Below are 12799 nucleotides of genomic sequence, written 5' to 3' on the forward strand. Positions count from 1 at the left end.
CATGTTTAAAAAAAGGCCACCATTTTTTTGCCTATTGCATTAAGTAATTGAAAATGTATCCATTGTGTCCTGTGTGTTAAATGCTATCATGTGCTGCACAGACCAGAACGCTAAAACTAACATTAAAAATAACCTCTTTTTTTATTTTAAACTAAGGTATTTTCTTCTAAAATTAAACTAAAAGCTGAAAAAAGGGGTGATTTGAAGCGGCTTTTTTTAGAGTAAACCGCCCCCTTTTCGCCCCGGAAGTGACGCAACGAATACGAAACGCACTTCATTGTTCTCCGCTTATATGTCTCCCCCGTTCCTTAGCTAGTTTACTTCATTTCCCACCACTGCTCATCTCCAGTGCTGGCAGTAGAATGGCAGCGGCGGCACCCAACCCGGAGGACTCCACCAGGAGCAGCGGTAGCAGCGGCACCAGCACGCCCAGTGCGCTTGCTGGAGACGGAGACGCGGAAGAGGCCGAGGAATTCACCTCGTCTTCCCACTGCTCGGAGCTTTCGCGGCGGCAGAACGAACAGAGAAAGCAGGGCTTATTCTGCGACGTGACGCTGGCCTTCAGCAGCGGGGCGGCAATGGGCAGCCTCCAGAGCTGTGAGTTTTCAGCCCACAGGTCTGTCCTTGCTGCGGCCACCGACTACTTCACCCCACTGCTGGGGGGACAGTTTTCTGAGTCCTTGTCCGGACGGGTGGAGATGAAGGAGTGGAGCTCAGAGCTGGGGCCAGACCCCGAGACGGTGGAGAGTGTTATCCAATATATGTATACCGGAGAAATACGCGTCAGTACCTGCAATGTGCATGAAGTTCTGGAGCTGGCTGATAGGTATGATCAGTTTAATATCGCATCTTTTCTTTTTTCTTTCAGAAAGATGAATTAACTCTGCATGCTATGCATTGGGCCTTCCCTAAAAGTATTGTTTTTGCGCACTGCTTGCAGAAAGAAGAGTAAACAGAATGCTGTTATGTAGTTGGCAGGAAATTTCATTGTCTAATCTTTACTGTATTTCCTTTGTTTACTTTGTCAGGTTCCTGCTGCTGCAGCTGAAAGATTTCTGTGGAGAGTTCCTTAAGAAAAAGCTGAGTCTGACCAACTGTGTGGCCGTCCACAGCTTGGCTCACATGTACACCCTGGACCAGCTGGCTCTGCGGGCTGCAGACATGATCCGCCGCAACTTCCACAAGGTTATCCAGGATGAGGAGTTCTACACGCTCCCCTTTCACCTGGTGCGTGACTGGCTATCAGATGCAGAGATAACCGTGGATTCTGAGGAAGTGCTTTTTGAGGCTGTGGTGAAGTGGGTGCAGAAGAACCCAGAGGAGAGAAGCCGCTATTTTGAAGAGCTGTTTCGTCTCCTGAGGCTGCCCCAGATCAAGCCCACCTACCTGACCAGAGTGGTGAAAAATGAACGACTGGTGGCTTCCAACGAGGCCTGCCTGCGGCTGGTGTCGGAGGCAGTAGAGGGCCATGCTATTAGATTTGAAAACCTCAAGTCGGCTGATATGGAGTTCTGGTCTTCGCACATGGCCTCCTTTCAGCCTCGCTTTGGTCAAAATATGGACGTTATCATGGTAGTAGGTGGAGTTTCAGAGGGAGGCGACTACCTTAGCGAATGTGTGGGCTACTTTATTTATGAGGACCGTTGGGTCAATCTGCCTCACATCCATAACCATCTGGATGGCCACGCCATCGCTGCCACAGAGTCCCACGTCTATGTAGCTGGTTCTATGGAGCCAGGCTTCGCTAAGACTGTGGAACGTTACAACCCTAATCGTAACACCTGGGAGCAGGTGAGCAACTTGACCACACGCAAGCACTCTTTTGGCCTGACTTGCATTAAGGATATCTTATACAGCATTGGTGGCCATGGCAACTTCAGCCCGGGTTTCAAGGATGTCAGTGTGTATGAGCCAGAGCAGGATAAGTGGCACAATCTGGAATCTGCTCCCAAAATCCTGCGAGACGTGAAGGCAGTGAGTGTGGAGGACCGCTATGTTTATGTCACAGCACGCACACCCGTCGATACAGATAATGATGACGGATTGAAGACGGTGACCACTCGTTATGACACAGAGAGTCGCCAGTGGCAGGATGTTGACTCCCTGCCTCTTATTGACAACTACTGTATCTTCCAGATGGCTGTGGCATCCACTAACTTCTACCACACAGCCTCCTGCTGTCCTAAAAGCTACACAGTTCGGGATGAGGTTGCCAGGCAGAAGATTAGTGTGCGCATCTCTGATGAGATCCTAGAAAGCCTTCCACCAGAGGTAACCAGCATTGAGGGTGCTGCAATCTGCCACTTTGATGAGGATGTTTTCATCATCGGGGGCTGGAAGAACAGCGACGATGTAGACAAGCAGTACCGCAAGGAGGCCTACCGTTACTGCGCCGAGAGGAAGCGATGGATGCTGCTGCCACCCATGCCTCAGCCTCGTTGTCGAGCTACTGCCTGCCACGTCCGCATCCCGTACCGCTTCCTGTACGGCTGCCAGCGGTACCCCATGCCCCAGAACCTTGCCCGCCAGCGAGATCGCATGCAGCAGATGCAGCAGCTTCACCGGCGCACCCTCACCCTGCGCCGGCAGCTCCAGTCGCAGATAGAGTGTTGAACTGTCCACTGTGATTTTGTCTGAAGATTTCCTGCAAACCCCAATTTCAATGCAGCTACCACTGTCCTCCACCTTGAGTCATTCACTAAAGCAGGTCCTGTTGCTCTCGTCCTGGATTTCATTAATCTGAACTGTGTGTCATCAGCTTTCATGCTGTGTTTGTGTTATTGGCTCATTTGTGGAAAGCCATGAAATATGTGGGCAGGTGTGTGCTGTCCTGCTGGTGGTCTGTGAGGAGGGATGTGATTATAAATATGTGAATAAGAGTGTTATAGTGCAGCCAACAACTAAATATCTGTTAGCCATTTATGTTGTTAAAGCGGCTGTTTATCTCTTTATACGTAAATAGTATAAAAGCTGTATATGTATACATTTCTATGGATATTTTACATTCCTTTATTGTACTGGAAGACAACGTGGCATTAGTAATAATTGCATTCCTGCATTCTTAATGAACTCTCATTCCATTGTAACACTGTGACAATCGGTCCAAACCCCTTGTATCTTAACTGCTCTGTTACTACGGCTTTGCTTGTTACTGTACAGGCACAAAAACTAAATATGAATTAACACGAGGAGGTTGTTAATCATAAAATCCTGTAGACTAGTTGTAGACAGTTATATATTTGTGTAACTTTTCTTGCTCATGTAACAATAGTAATGTTTCTCCAAGTTTTTTTGACGAGGTGAAAAGATGAGAGGACCGTAATATCCCAAAATATGTGATAAGATGCAATGAAATCATTCCTTTGAGTAAGCTAACATTGAAACAATCTGCTCTGCAACTGCATTAAGGACCAATCAGCAGCAGCAGCTTAATCATTCCTTTTTTTGCACTTTGGTTATCTATTGCCCAGTGCATTCCCATTCATTCAACAAAGACATATTTAATCTTTATGTATGAGTGTGGGAGGATGTGTAGGGCTTGGTTATCACTCTGCAAAGAATGGGAAAAGCTTCTGTGGAACGCCACTCTTTAACTTCTAAAGTCTTTAAAAAGTTGCCATTGCACTTTGACTTGTTTTGTGTATTTCATATCAGACGAGCTGATTGTATATTGCAAAGGCTTTGTTTTAGCTGTCTTGCAGTCAGTGAGATTTACTCTTCTTGGAAACAACAATGTTATCATTGCAGGTGGATTAGTTTCCAACATTAAATGTCTGGTAAAAGTTTGGTGTATATTGGAGTTCTGTCTATCGGAACACTCCTTTTACCCGCCAAAGAGACGTAGAAATGAGAAAAACAAGGAATAAAACTTTAAAACAAAAGGGATTGTTTTATGAATGTGTTGTGACTGACATTCAGAAATTCCCACTCAAGCAGCGCTAATTATAGCAGTATAGGGTTACGGAGCGGAGAAATGATATTCATTTCCACTTTATGACCTAACATAAATGGCACTGCAAATATTAACTGAAATAAGCTATGTAATTTGCTTTGCATGTGATAGTCAACACTTTGTGTCCTTGGATGTATGAAATGCTAATGTCATCTCTTGAAATTAAAGTTGTTTTGTAAGACATTTGCTTGCATTGCATTACTGGACTGTGTACAGTCCAAAAGTCTGTTATTTTAGTTAACAGAGAGCTAAATGTAGGAAACATTACAGTATTGATTTTTCTTTTGGCATTTTAAGAAGGGAAATCACATCATTTATGAAAAGAAAACGGTTCAATCATGTAGCATGAATATTCTAACACAATGTTAAATTACTGGTAATTTTTTTTTTGCTTGGTTTCAAAAAGAAGTTACACCCTGAAACCCTGTCACTGTGCTATTTAATTCGCAATATTATAACCATTTTAATAACGCGTAGTGAAGTTCATATTTTCAGTCTCTTGTTTAACATTAACTATTTACCACGTAAAATAGTCACCAAAAATCTCGACAGTAACGACAATACTGGTGTTTCAGATTAAGTGGTGTCTCAGATTTGCTGGTGACAGTCAAACAGATGCGTCGTACACTTCTTTAGAAGCTACTAACGACCAACCGGGAAAATCTAAATATTTCGTCTTTACAAATGCATTTATTTGCCTTTTGATTTTTTTAACACGACGCAAAAGTCTGTTTTAATTTATTTTGGATAATAAAAAAAAGTGTGCTAGCTCAGCTGGTGGCCGCGCCGATGCCTATGCCGATGTTTTCCATATACTGTTTGGAAAATGTTATTGTCATCATTATTTTCCCCACAAACTATCACTTGATTTGAGAATGGTTCGGCACTACAACTAAAGCATATACTTTATATTATCTGCACTCAGATGGAGGGGATGTGATTCCGCTTGTGCTGTGTGACAGTCCAACCAGATTAACCTGTGACACCAGCATCTGGACTAAATCACCTCCATAAGAGAATACCTGTTTCATGTTCAATACATCAGACAAGACCTCTGCAACTGTCGGTGTTTTGTGTAGTGTGTATTCCCATTTTATTCTATTAAGGATGTCTTAATAAATTTATTCACAAAACAGAAACCAATTAATTTTAGCAGAATGTGATGCTGTTAACGGTAAAGCAGTATGAAAATTCTGCTGGACATGGAATACATTTAGAGTTTTCCTTTCTTCTAATACCTTTGTACTTTCTACTCCTTATATTTACTGACTATTTCACGTCACCACAGGCTTTACCCACAAAGCAAACAGGCATGTTGTTTATGAATTATTTAGAGCATGATGCTCTAGTTGAGAATGGGAGGATGATTAATAATATAACTGAGATATATTCATATTTCAGTTCATATTTCCTTGAATTCATGTTATCCCTTTATTACTTGGCATGATGTTAAGTTACATTTGTACAAAAATAGCTGGCAGAAATGTTCTTTGTCTTTCTGCCCTCTTTTCAGAGGTTGTACTTTTTCTCCAGTTCACACTTATCTATTAACATCACCTCTCTGATAATTTTTTAGAATATGAATATAGTTTTAACTCAGACTCTGATGTTATCCTTGGAGCAGCTAAAGTTAATACCACAACTTACTCTATTACTATACCAGTAAAATCATTCTGAAGATAGTAAATAAACGCGTGATTATTTTTAAAATTTATTATGTAGTTTATCTGTAAAGAAGCAGTGCGTAAAACACTGACCAGTTGCAGAAGTCATGTCTCATCTATTGAATATGAAACAGAAATCCTTCATTTGCCGAACAGTTTAACGTTGATGAAATTATGAGCAGGCAGCATTAGAGTCTTCTGCATTGCTCTTTCACGTTGCAGCGTGGGAACGTAGCCTCTTAGAATGCGCATGCTCTTTCTGTCAAAAGCAATGCGATATCGCGGACAGTTGTGATGTTGTGTTAGAAAAACAAAAAATAGCAAAGGAATTCAAGACGAAACTGTTGCCGTGTAGAATAAATAATAAGCGTATACTGACAGCTCACGATAGGGGGCTTTAAAAAAAATCAGACTTAACGGATTTTTTGTGAGGATGTACCTGTGAACGCAACTCTCGTGAGACTTTGTGAGATTGAACATGGCGGCATACACTAGCTAGAACCTAAACAAAACTTCTGATCTACTTACAAGACTAGTCTGTCTTCAAAATCCTGGAATCCCCACCATTTACTGACCCGGGTGAATAGAAAGACTTCATTGGCGGTTTTTTAAACCGAATTTTCACCATGAGGAAAAACAAGAACAAACGTCAACCTACCAAACGTAAAACTGCCAGTCAAACACAAAAGTCCAAAAGACCTCGTAGTGATTCACCAAAAATGACACAAAAGGACAGTTCTGAATTGACACCATTCGAGATTTTCTTCCAAAAGGTGAGCGATACCCACTTATCAATAGAAAATAACGTTTCCGCATTTGATACCAGACTCTCGCTAATTGAAATGTTACACAAAGACATTCAACGCTGTGACCGTCGGTCGAGACTCTCACAGTCCAGCTAAGCTTAGGATAGAGAATAAAATAAGACTGAAATCCAAACAGGATGATCATGAGAGTTAAAGTATATGACTCCAAATTGTGAAAAACCAATCTCAACCACCGCCAATATGAGTACCCATTCTAACCCCCCACTGGTAATGTGGCATGTGGCGAGGAGTGTAAGACTTCGTTTCGTTATGTTTGTTTGTTTTGTTTTCGTAATGATCTTTTTTTTTTTTAAATTTCATTTGTTTTTCATTCATTTATTGTTAATTCTCATTCTACCCTTGGCTCCTCCTCCTAATAATACAGTATGGGGCTTAAGCAGGTGCACAGGACGTTATGAACACACACGTTTAATTTCAAATACAAGGACTCTTTCTGCCTCATGTATTTCCAACTTATCTTTTTATTTAGTATTTGACATATTGAATTATATATACCTCGTTTTGTTTAAAATAAAACACATTTTAAAAAGAGTTAATTCATTGAAAATACAGCTTAAAAATGTATGTTTTTTCACAAATCCTCCAAGCATACTTCTATACTGGTTAGTTTTTTTTTTCCAGCTAGCTAAAGCCAGAGAAAGTCTATGGTTAAGGTTAATGTTAACATGCTACTGCTTTCTCCTCTGAATGCTTTTGTTCATATGAGAACTGCAGAGTCAGCATTAATCCCGCAGCGTTGTCCGTGTTTGATACTCACCAGTCAGGAGATTAAAAACCTGATTTTAGCACCTATCCTGCTGGACTGGTTTTTATCGCACTACTGTCAATTAAATTTAGCCAAACTCTGAGCTTTACACATGCTATAATCAGCACCTGGACTTCACCTCACCATCTGTCTCATCAACATATATTCTGCCTGCACAGATTGAAAAGTTCTCCAAGCTGCACATGAAGGACCGTGACAGGGTACAAGAGATCCTGCAGTCCATGCAGAAGGCTGGCTCCAAAACCCTGCAGGTATCCACACCACTCACTCCTCTTATAAACATATTCACCCCAGTATGAAAATAGAATATTATTTCTTTCATGATTTTTATCTTGTTTTTGATCCAGGTGATCTCAGATTTTGACATGACCCTTACAAGATTTGAATACAATGGGAAAAGATGCCCCACTTGTCACAGTGAGTACACTCAAAGTACAACAAACTATATATATTAACTCAAATGTTCTGTTACCCAGTATTTGCAGGGGTAGTGTGTTTATGAACTACACTGACATACAGTGGGTTTACAGACACAAAACCTTCTAAAAGAATGCTCTTTATTCACACGGTTTCCAAGCAAGGGTGGTGCTATAGAAACCACTGGAAGGCAACATTTACATATCAAGAACAAAAGATGAGACAAAAGGTGTTGAAGATTGTCAGGCAGTCTGCTCCATGGGGTATCTAGAGACTCAGATAACAATTACAAAGGGTGAAAGGCAAGTAACAAGATCAAGGTTCACACATTCCAAAGTAAAATGGTGATCAGGACCGAATGAGGAGCTTCCTACTCCGGTTAGCATTTAATTGGGACTCAGATTGATGAATCAAAATGAACACACTATCGGCATTACTCTATCTTTTCCATTCTATTCCCCACGTGATCTCAGACACACAGTTTGCAGTGCTTAAATGTATTAGATGACCTTTCATAAAAACAAAACACAAATGCTTTAGAATTCTATTAAAAACGTATATCAACTAAATAAATCAAATGACTAACTGAAATAATGTCTTTATATATATATATATATGCTATATACTGGACCTCTCTGGCTTAACTGTGGGCAACTGCGAATTTCAGCCAAATGGTCAAAGAAAAAGTAAAATATTGTGACACAAGATTTCTTGTATTGTCTTTTAAAGAGGATCTAGCAAAGGTATAAATCTGAATCATCAAACCTTAAACAACAAATGGACATATTATTCATTGCATGCAAAACGTTTCCAATGGAAAAGTTTACTTTGTAAACTAAGCAGCACTTGGAAATGGGAAAGTTTACAAAGTAATGGAAAAGTTTAGCTTTAGTCTGAGATTCAGAGGAGAAATCTTTATTTGAAAATAGGGGAGACTGTTTTGTTTTTCTTAAAGACTTTTATGCAGGAAACTCCAGGGAAAGGGAACAGAACAAAAGGGGTAACAGAAACAAGTGGGGGTTTCTCTATTTACATAAGGAGAAGAATAGACACAAAAGCCTGGTGAATGACCATGGGGGTACCAGTATTTAGAGATACAATAGTGATAAAAGACCAGATGTGAAAGAGTCTAGACAGGTGACAAAATCAAGGTTAACACCTTCCAAGTGATAAGGAATGGAGAGAATAAAAAGCCTCTACAGGGGACTGTTTGCATTTTACGACATGGTATTAACATTAAAATTGTGAGAAACTGTTTGCCTCAGTTTTCAGCAGGTCTCCAGCTGGGTAGAGATCTTGTGACTGTGAAAGCCATAGCTCTGCCTGTAACTCCTCTTCCAGTATGGATGACGTCTTCTTGGGAGACAATAGAGAGAAAGGGTGCCACTCAGGAATGCTTTGCATCCATTTGGAGAGGAACATTTGTCATTATAGGAGGATAAGAGGACAAAAGCCATGCCAGCAAAAAGCCCCCCATAGCTTTTTATTCAGATATGTACAATTCTCTTGGTGTGTATGCCACACATGCATTTGAACACATGTTGAGAATGAAAGATAATACCACCATATCTACACTTATTACACCACTGAATTCATCTTTGTAGTGAGGGGTTTGAAAACCTCAGGCCACTTAACCTAGTTAGTGGATGATGAGATTTTTAATGGAATGGAATCAAGCCTATATTGGATATATTGAAGGTGAAGTTTAGGGTAAGTCTGGATCAGGATGTAGGGTAGGTTGGTCTTGTGATCCCTACCACATATGTTCTTTGTCAGTAATAGTAGACTCGATCAGGCACTGACTCATGGTTAATAATAGAAAAAATGCTTATGCTAAAGTCGTATATACTGGTGCATTTCCTGTAGATCTAAATGTAGAACTCAATTATCTTTTTTTCCCTCTTTCTATCTTCATATAAAATTAGAATTATTTGAGCCTACTCAGTATTTATATACGTTTCACAGAGCACAATTCAGTGTCGACTACTTCATTCGTTGTGTCTCTCTTCAATCGTTCTGGGTCTTTGAAATGTTTTTATTTGTCAGCTGTTTGTAGTTTGAGGTGGCCATGCATATAAAAGGTTTTGGCTGAAAGACACATGACTGTCATTTTGTGTATTTGCAGATATTCTTGAGAGGAGTGATGTCATCTCCAGTGATTGCAAAAAAAAGGTAGGCAAAACTTCTAGTTTACTATTGAATATTTTTTATAGTGCTTTTATATTAAAACTGCATATTTTAGTACAGTGTCCACTTCAAGACAGCATTATGTATTAAATTATGATGAGGAGTTTTCTCCCAAATTGTTGTGTGGTGGGAGAAATGGAAACATGCAGTCAACAACCTTGACTATGCCTCTTAATCAGTTTTGTGTAAATATTATCAGGAAAACATGCTGCACATTAAAAATGTGTTCCATTTGGTGTGGGGTGAATTGCGAAGGCTGTCAGGGGTAAAATGATGCTGTTTATCCAGATGTTTTCAAATCTTAAGTAACATGTTAAATATATTAAGTAAGTAAGGTTTATTTTACAGTGTTTTTCAACAATAAAAGTCACAAAGTGGTTTACAGTACTGAATAAGAAGAAACCTTGACAGACTGTTAAGCTTTAGAAAGGTATTAGTAAGTACTTAAAAATACTACTGAAATTAATCTGCCTTAGTATGTCATTTATCAATGCAGATATAGATTTTTATTCTTGATTTATAAGCTCATATATAACATGTTCATGGTATCTTTTACAAAGTTTAAGTGATTAACAAAATCATTTTATACCTAACTCTATATATTTAATAATTATTATGCAAGCTCATCATTTGTGAGTGTGATGAGAGCATTCAGAGATATTGGTTTTAAAACTGACAGCTAGTTCAGGGATGTGGCGTGAAAGGAAAAAGGGTTATTTTAGACCAATACATGATGGATATTATTAGATACAGGCATTCTGGTATTTCTTGTGTCAAATAAAAGTTACTGTATCCAGAAGGTGAGTAAGTACAACATTTGTTTAGTGTTTCATGAGTAAGCTGGTCAACACTCTGAACTGAGCCAGGGACAAAAAAGAACTTTGCACATGAATAATAAAAGTGAAGTATGTAGTGATTATTAAATATAAAATGAAAGGCTTTGTCCCTATTCATTCATGCAGGGGGTTCAAAATAACACCCCAAATAACTATCCAGAAGCATTGCCCAGATGGCTGCTGAGTGGTGGTGAGACTTGCCAATTCTAGAAGAATTGTGATATTTGCTGATCACTTTTTATAACACTGTCATGTCCTCTACAGCTGCAGGGGCTGCTCGACAAATACTACCCCATAGAGATCGACACTACGCTGTCAGTAGAGGAGAAGCTGCCTCTTATGGTGGAGTGGTGAGTGTGTACACAGAGCTATGACTTGTGTTTAACAGTGTTGGAAGGGTATTTATTAACTCGACTGTATCTCAGGTGGACAAAGGCTCACGAGCTGCTGGTGAATCAGAAAATTAAGAAAGATGGGTTAGCCAAGGCGGTGAGGGACTCTGAAGCCAAGCTGAGGTATGAGCATCCCCGAAGATCTGTTTAGTTCTTGAAATGTTGAAAACATTTTTGTAATGCAGCTAATGTGGATTCTTTTTCACGTCTTTTAACAGGGACGGCTACAAGGATTTCTTTGACCACCTGCATGAGCACAGCATCCCCCTGCTCATCTTCTCTGCTGGAATAGGAGACATCCTGGAAGAGGTGATACGCCAGACTGAGGTCTTCCACCCTAATGTCAAGGTCATCTCCAACTACATGGACTTTGATGAGTCTGTGAGTAGCCACACCACATACCTGACATCTACTCAGGCATTTAAATAATAATTTGACTTGATCTGTTTGCACAGGGGGTGCTGAAGGCTTTCAAAGGAGAACTGATTCACATCTACAATAAAAGGGAAGGTGCGCTGCTCAACACCGGACATTTCCAGGAGCTGCGCACACAGACAAATGTGCTACTACTAGGAGACTCTCTAGGGGATCTGAACATGGCTGATGGAGTGCAGGACATGGAGAACATCCTCAAGATCGGCTTCCTTAATGACAAGGTAAGCAAAAAGCATGCACGCAGTTATGTTCACTAAATCAAATTGACACTTATCTGTTTTTAATTTCCACAGGTGGAGGAGAGGAAACAATCATACCTGGACTCATATGACATTGTGTTGATAAAGGATGAAACCTTAGATGTTCCAAATGCAGTTGTACGCTTTCTCACTGAGTAATTGGACTGTGACAGCCCTGCGGTAGGCCACCTACCTCAGCTGATAGCTGCAGCCTAAAAGCTGCATGTGTGTGTCTACTGTTCAAACTTTGACATAAATGGCGGTACTTGACCTAGTATTTGCTCTGAAAACGACTTCCATTCTCTTACAACAAAAGCACCTTTTCAGCGAATTGTAATCTGAAAACAGACACTGTTTTTTAGCACTGCAGTGCCATCTTGTGGTGGACTGTCGGTAAATACATTTAGGAACGGAAAGAAAAGATAGAAAACATATTTCTATATTTAGAGTCAGTAATTTGTAATAATTATTATGTTGAAATTATGAGAATATTAGCAAGAAATACAATAAAAAGTTAATAAAGTAGTTATTTTTTGCTACAAATTTTAAACTTTAGGTTCAGTGTTTTTAAATCACTGAACGGTCTGATGCTTTCTGTCTATCTGAGTCTGGAATAAAAGAAAAAATTAAGTTGCTGCTTCTTTCTTCAGCTTCTGCCTTGAAAAGTCAATTACAGTGGTCGTCATCTCAACTTTGCCTCTCTAACTTCATCTCCAAACATTACATCATAGCAGGTCTCAATACTATGTTTAATCCATTCACTCCGATGATGACCTGTCACAAATCACGCCTGACACTTTTCTCCACCAACTCCATCCTGCCTACACTCTCTTGTTCACCTCTCTCATCCCTTAACTCAAAGTAAGTGTTAAGAAGAGCTGGTTGCCATAATAATGGTTTACGGTGGGTTGATGGATAGTTTATCAACATTACTGAGTACTTGATCAGGTAAATCATGCAGATTAGATGCTATATACAAAATATATTCCAGTTTGCAAAAGGTTGGGCATTATCGGTGGAAATATTAGATTTGTTTTGGGTTCCAGCACATGTAGGTATGGAAGGAAGTTAGGATATTGACATA

The 12799-nt window shown here is 39.9% G+C and overlaps 2 protein-coding genes across 2 annotated transcripts; both read left to right on the plus strand.

The window, feature by feature from the left end:
- Positions 1 to 259: 259 nt before the first annotated feature.
- LOC102788174 (kelch-like protein 11) lies at positions 260 to 4135 on the plus strand. The gene is made up of 2 exons (XM_006798253.2): positions 260 to 826; positions 1029 to 4135. The coding sequence occupies exons 1-2, from the start codon at positions 363 to 365 to the stop codon at positions 2611 to 2613; spliced, it is 2049 nt and encodes a 682-aa protein (XP_006798316.1). The 5' UTR covers positions 260 to 362; the 3' UTR covers positions 2614 to 4135.
- Positions 4136 to 5862: 1727 nt separating this feature from the next.
- LOC102788073 (cytosolic 5'-nucleotidase 3-like) lies at positions 5863 to 12345 on the plus strand. The gene is made up of 9 exons (XM_087839964.1): positions 5863 to 6389; positions 7368 to 7460; positions 7557 to 7626; positions 9752 to 9798; positions 10914 to 10999; positions 11075 to 11164; positions 11260 to 11422; positions 11497 to 11697; positions 11770 to 12345. The coding sequence occupies exons 1-9, from the start codon at positions 6243 to 6245 to the stop codon at positions 11872 to 11874; spliced, it is 1002 nt and encodes a 333-aa protein (XP_087696090.1). The 5' UTR covers positions 5863 to 6242; the 3' UTR covers positions 11875 to 12345.
- The last annotated feature ends 454 nt before the right edge of the window (positions 12346 to 12799 follow it).

This window comes from Neolamprologus brichardi, chromosome 4 (assembly GCF_056152115.1).
Source record: "Neolamprologus brichardi isolate AB-2024 chromosome 4, ASM5615211v1, whole genome shotgun sequence".
In the NCBI taxonomy this organism is placed as follows: Eukaryota; Metazoa; Chordata; class Actinopteri; order Cichliformes; family Cichlidae; genus Neolamprologus; species Neolamprologus brichardi.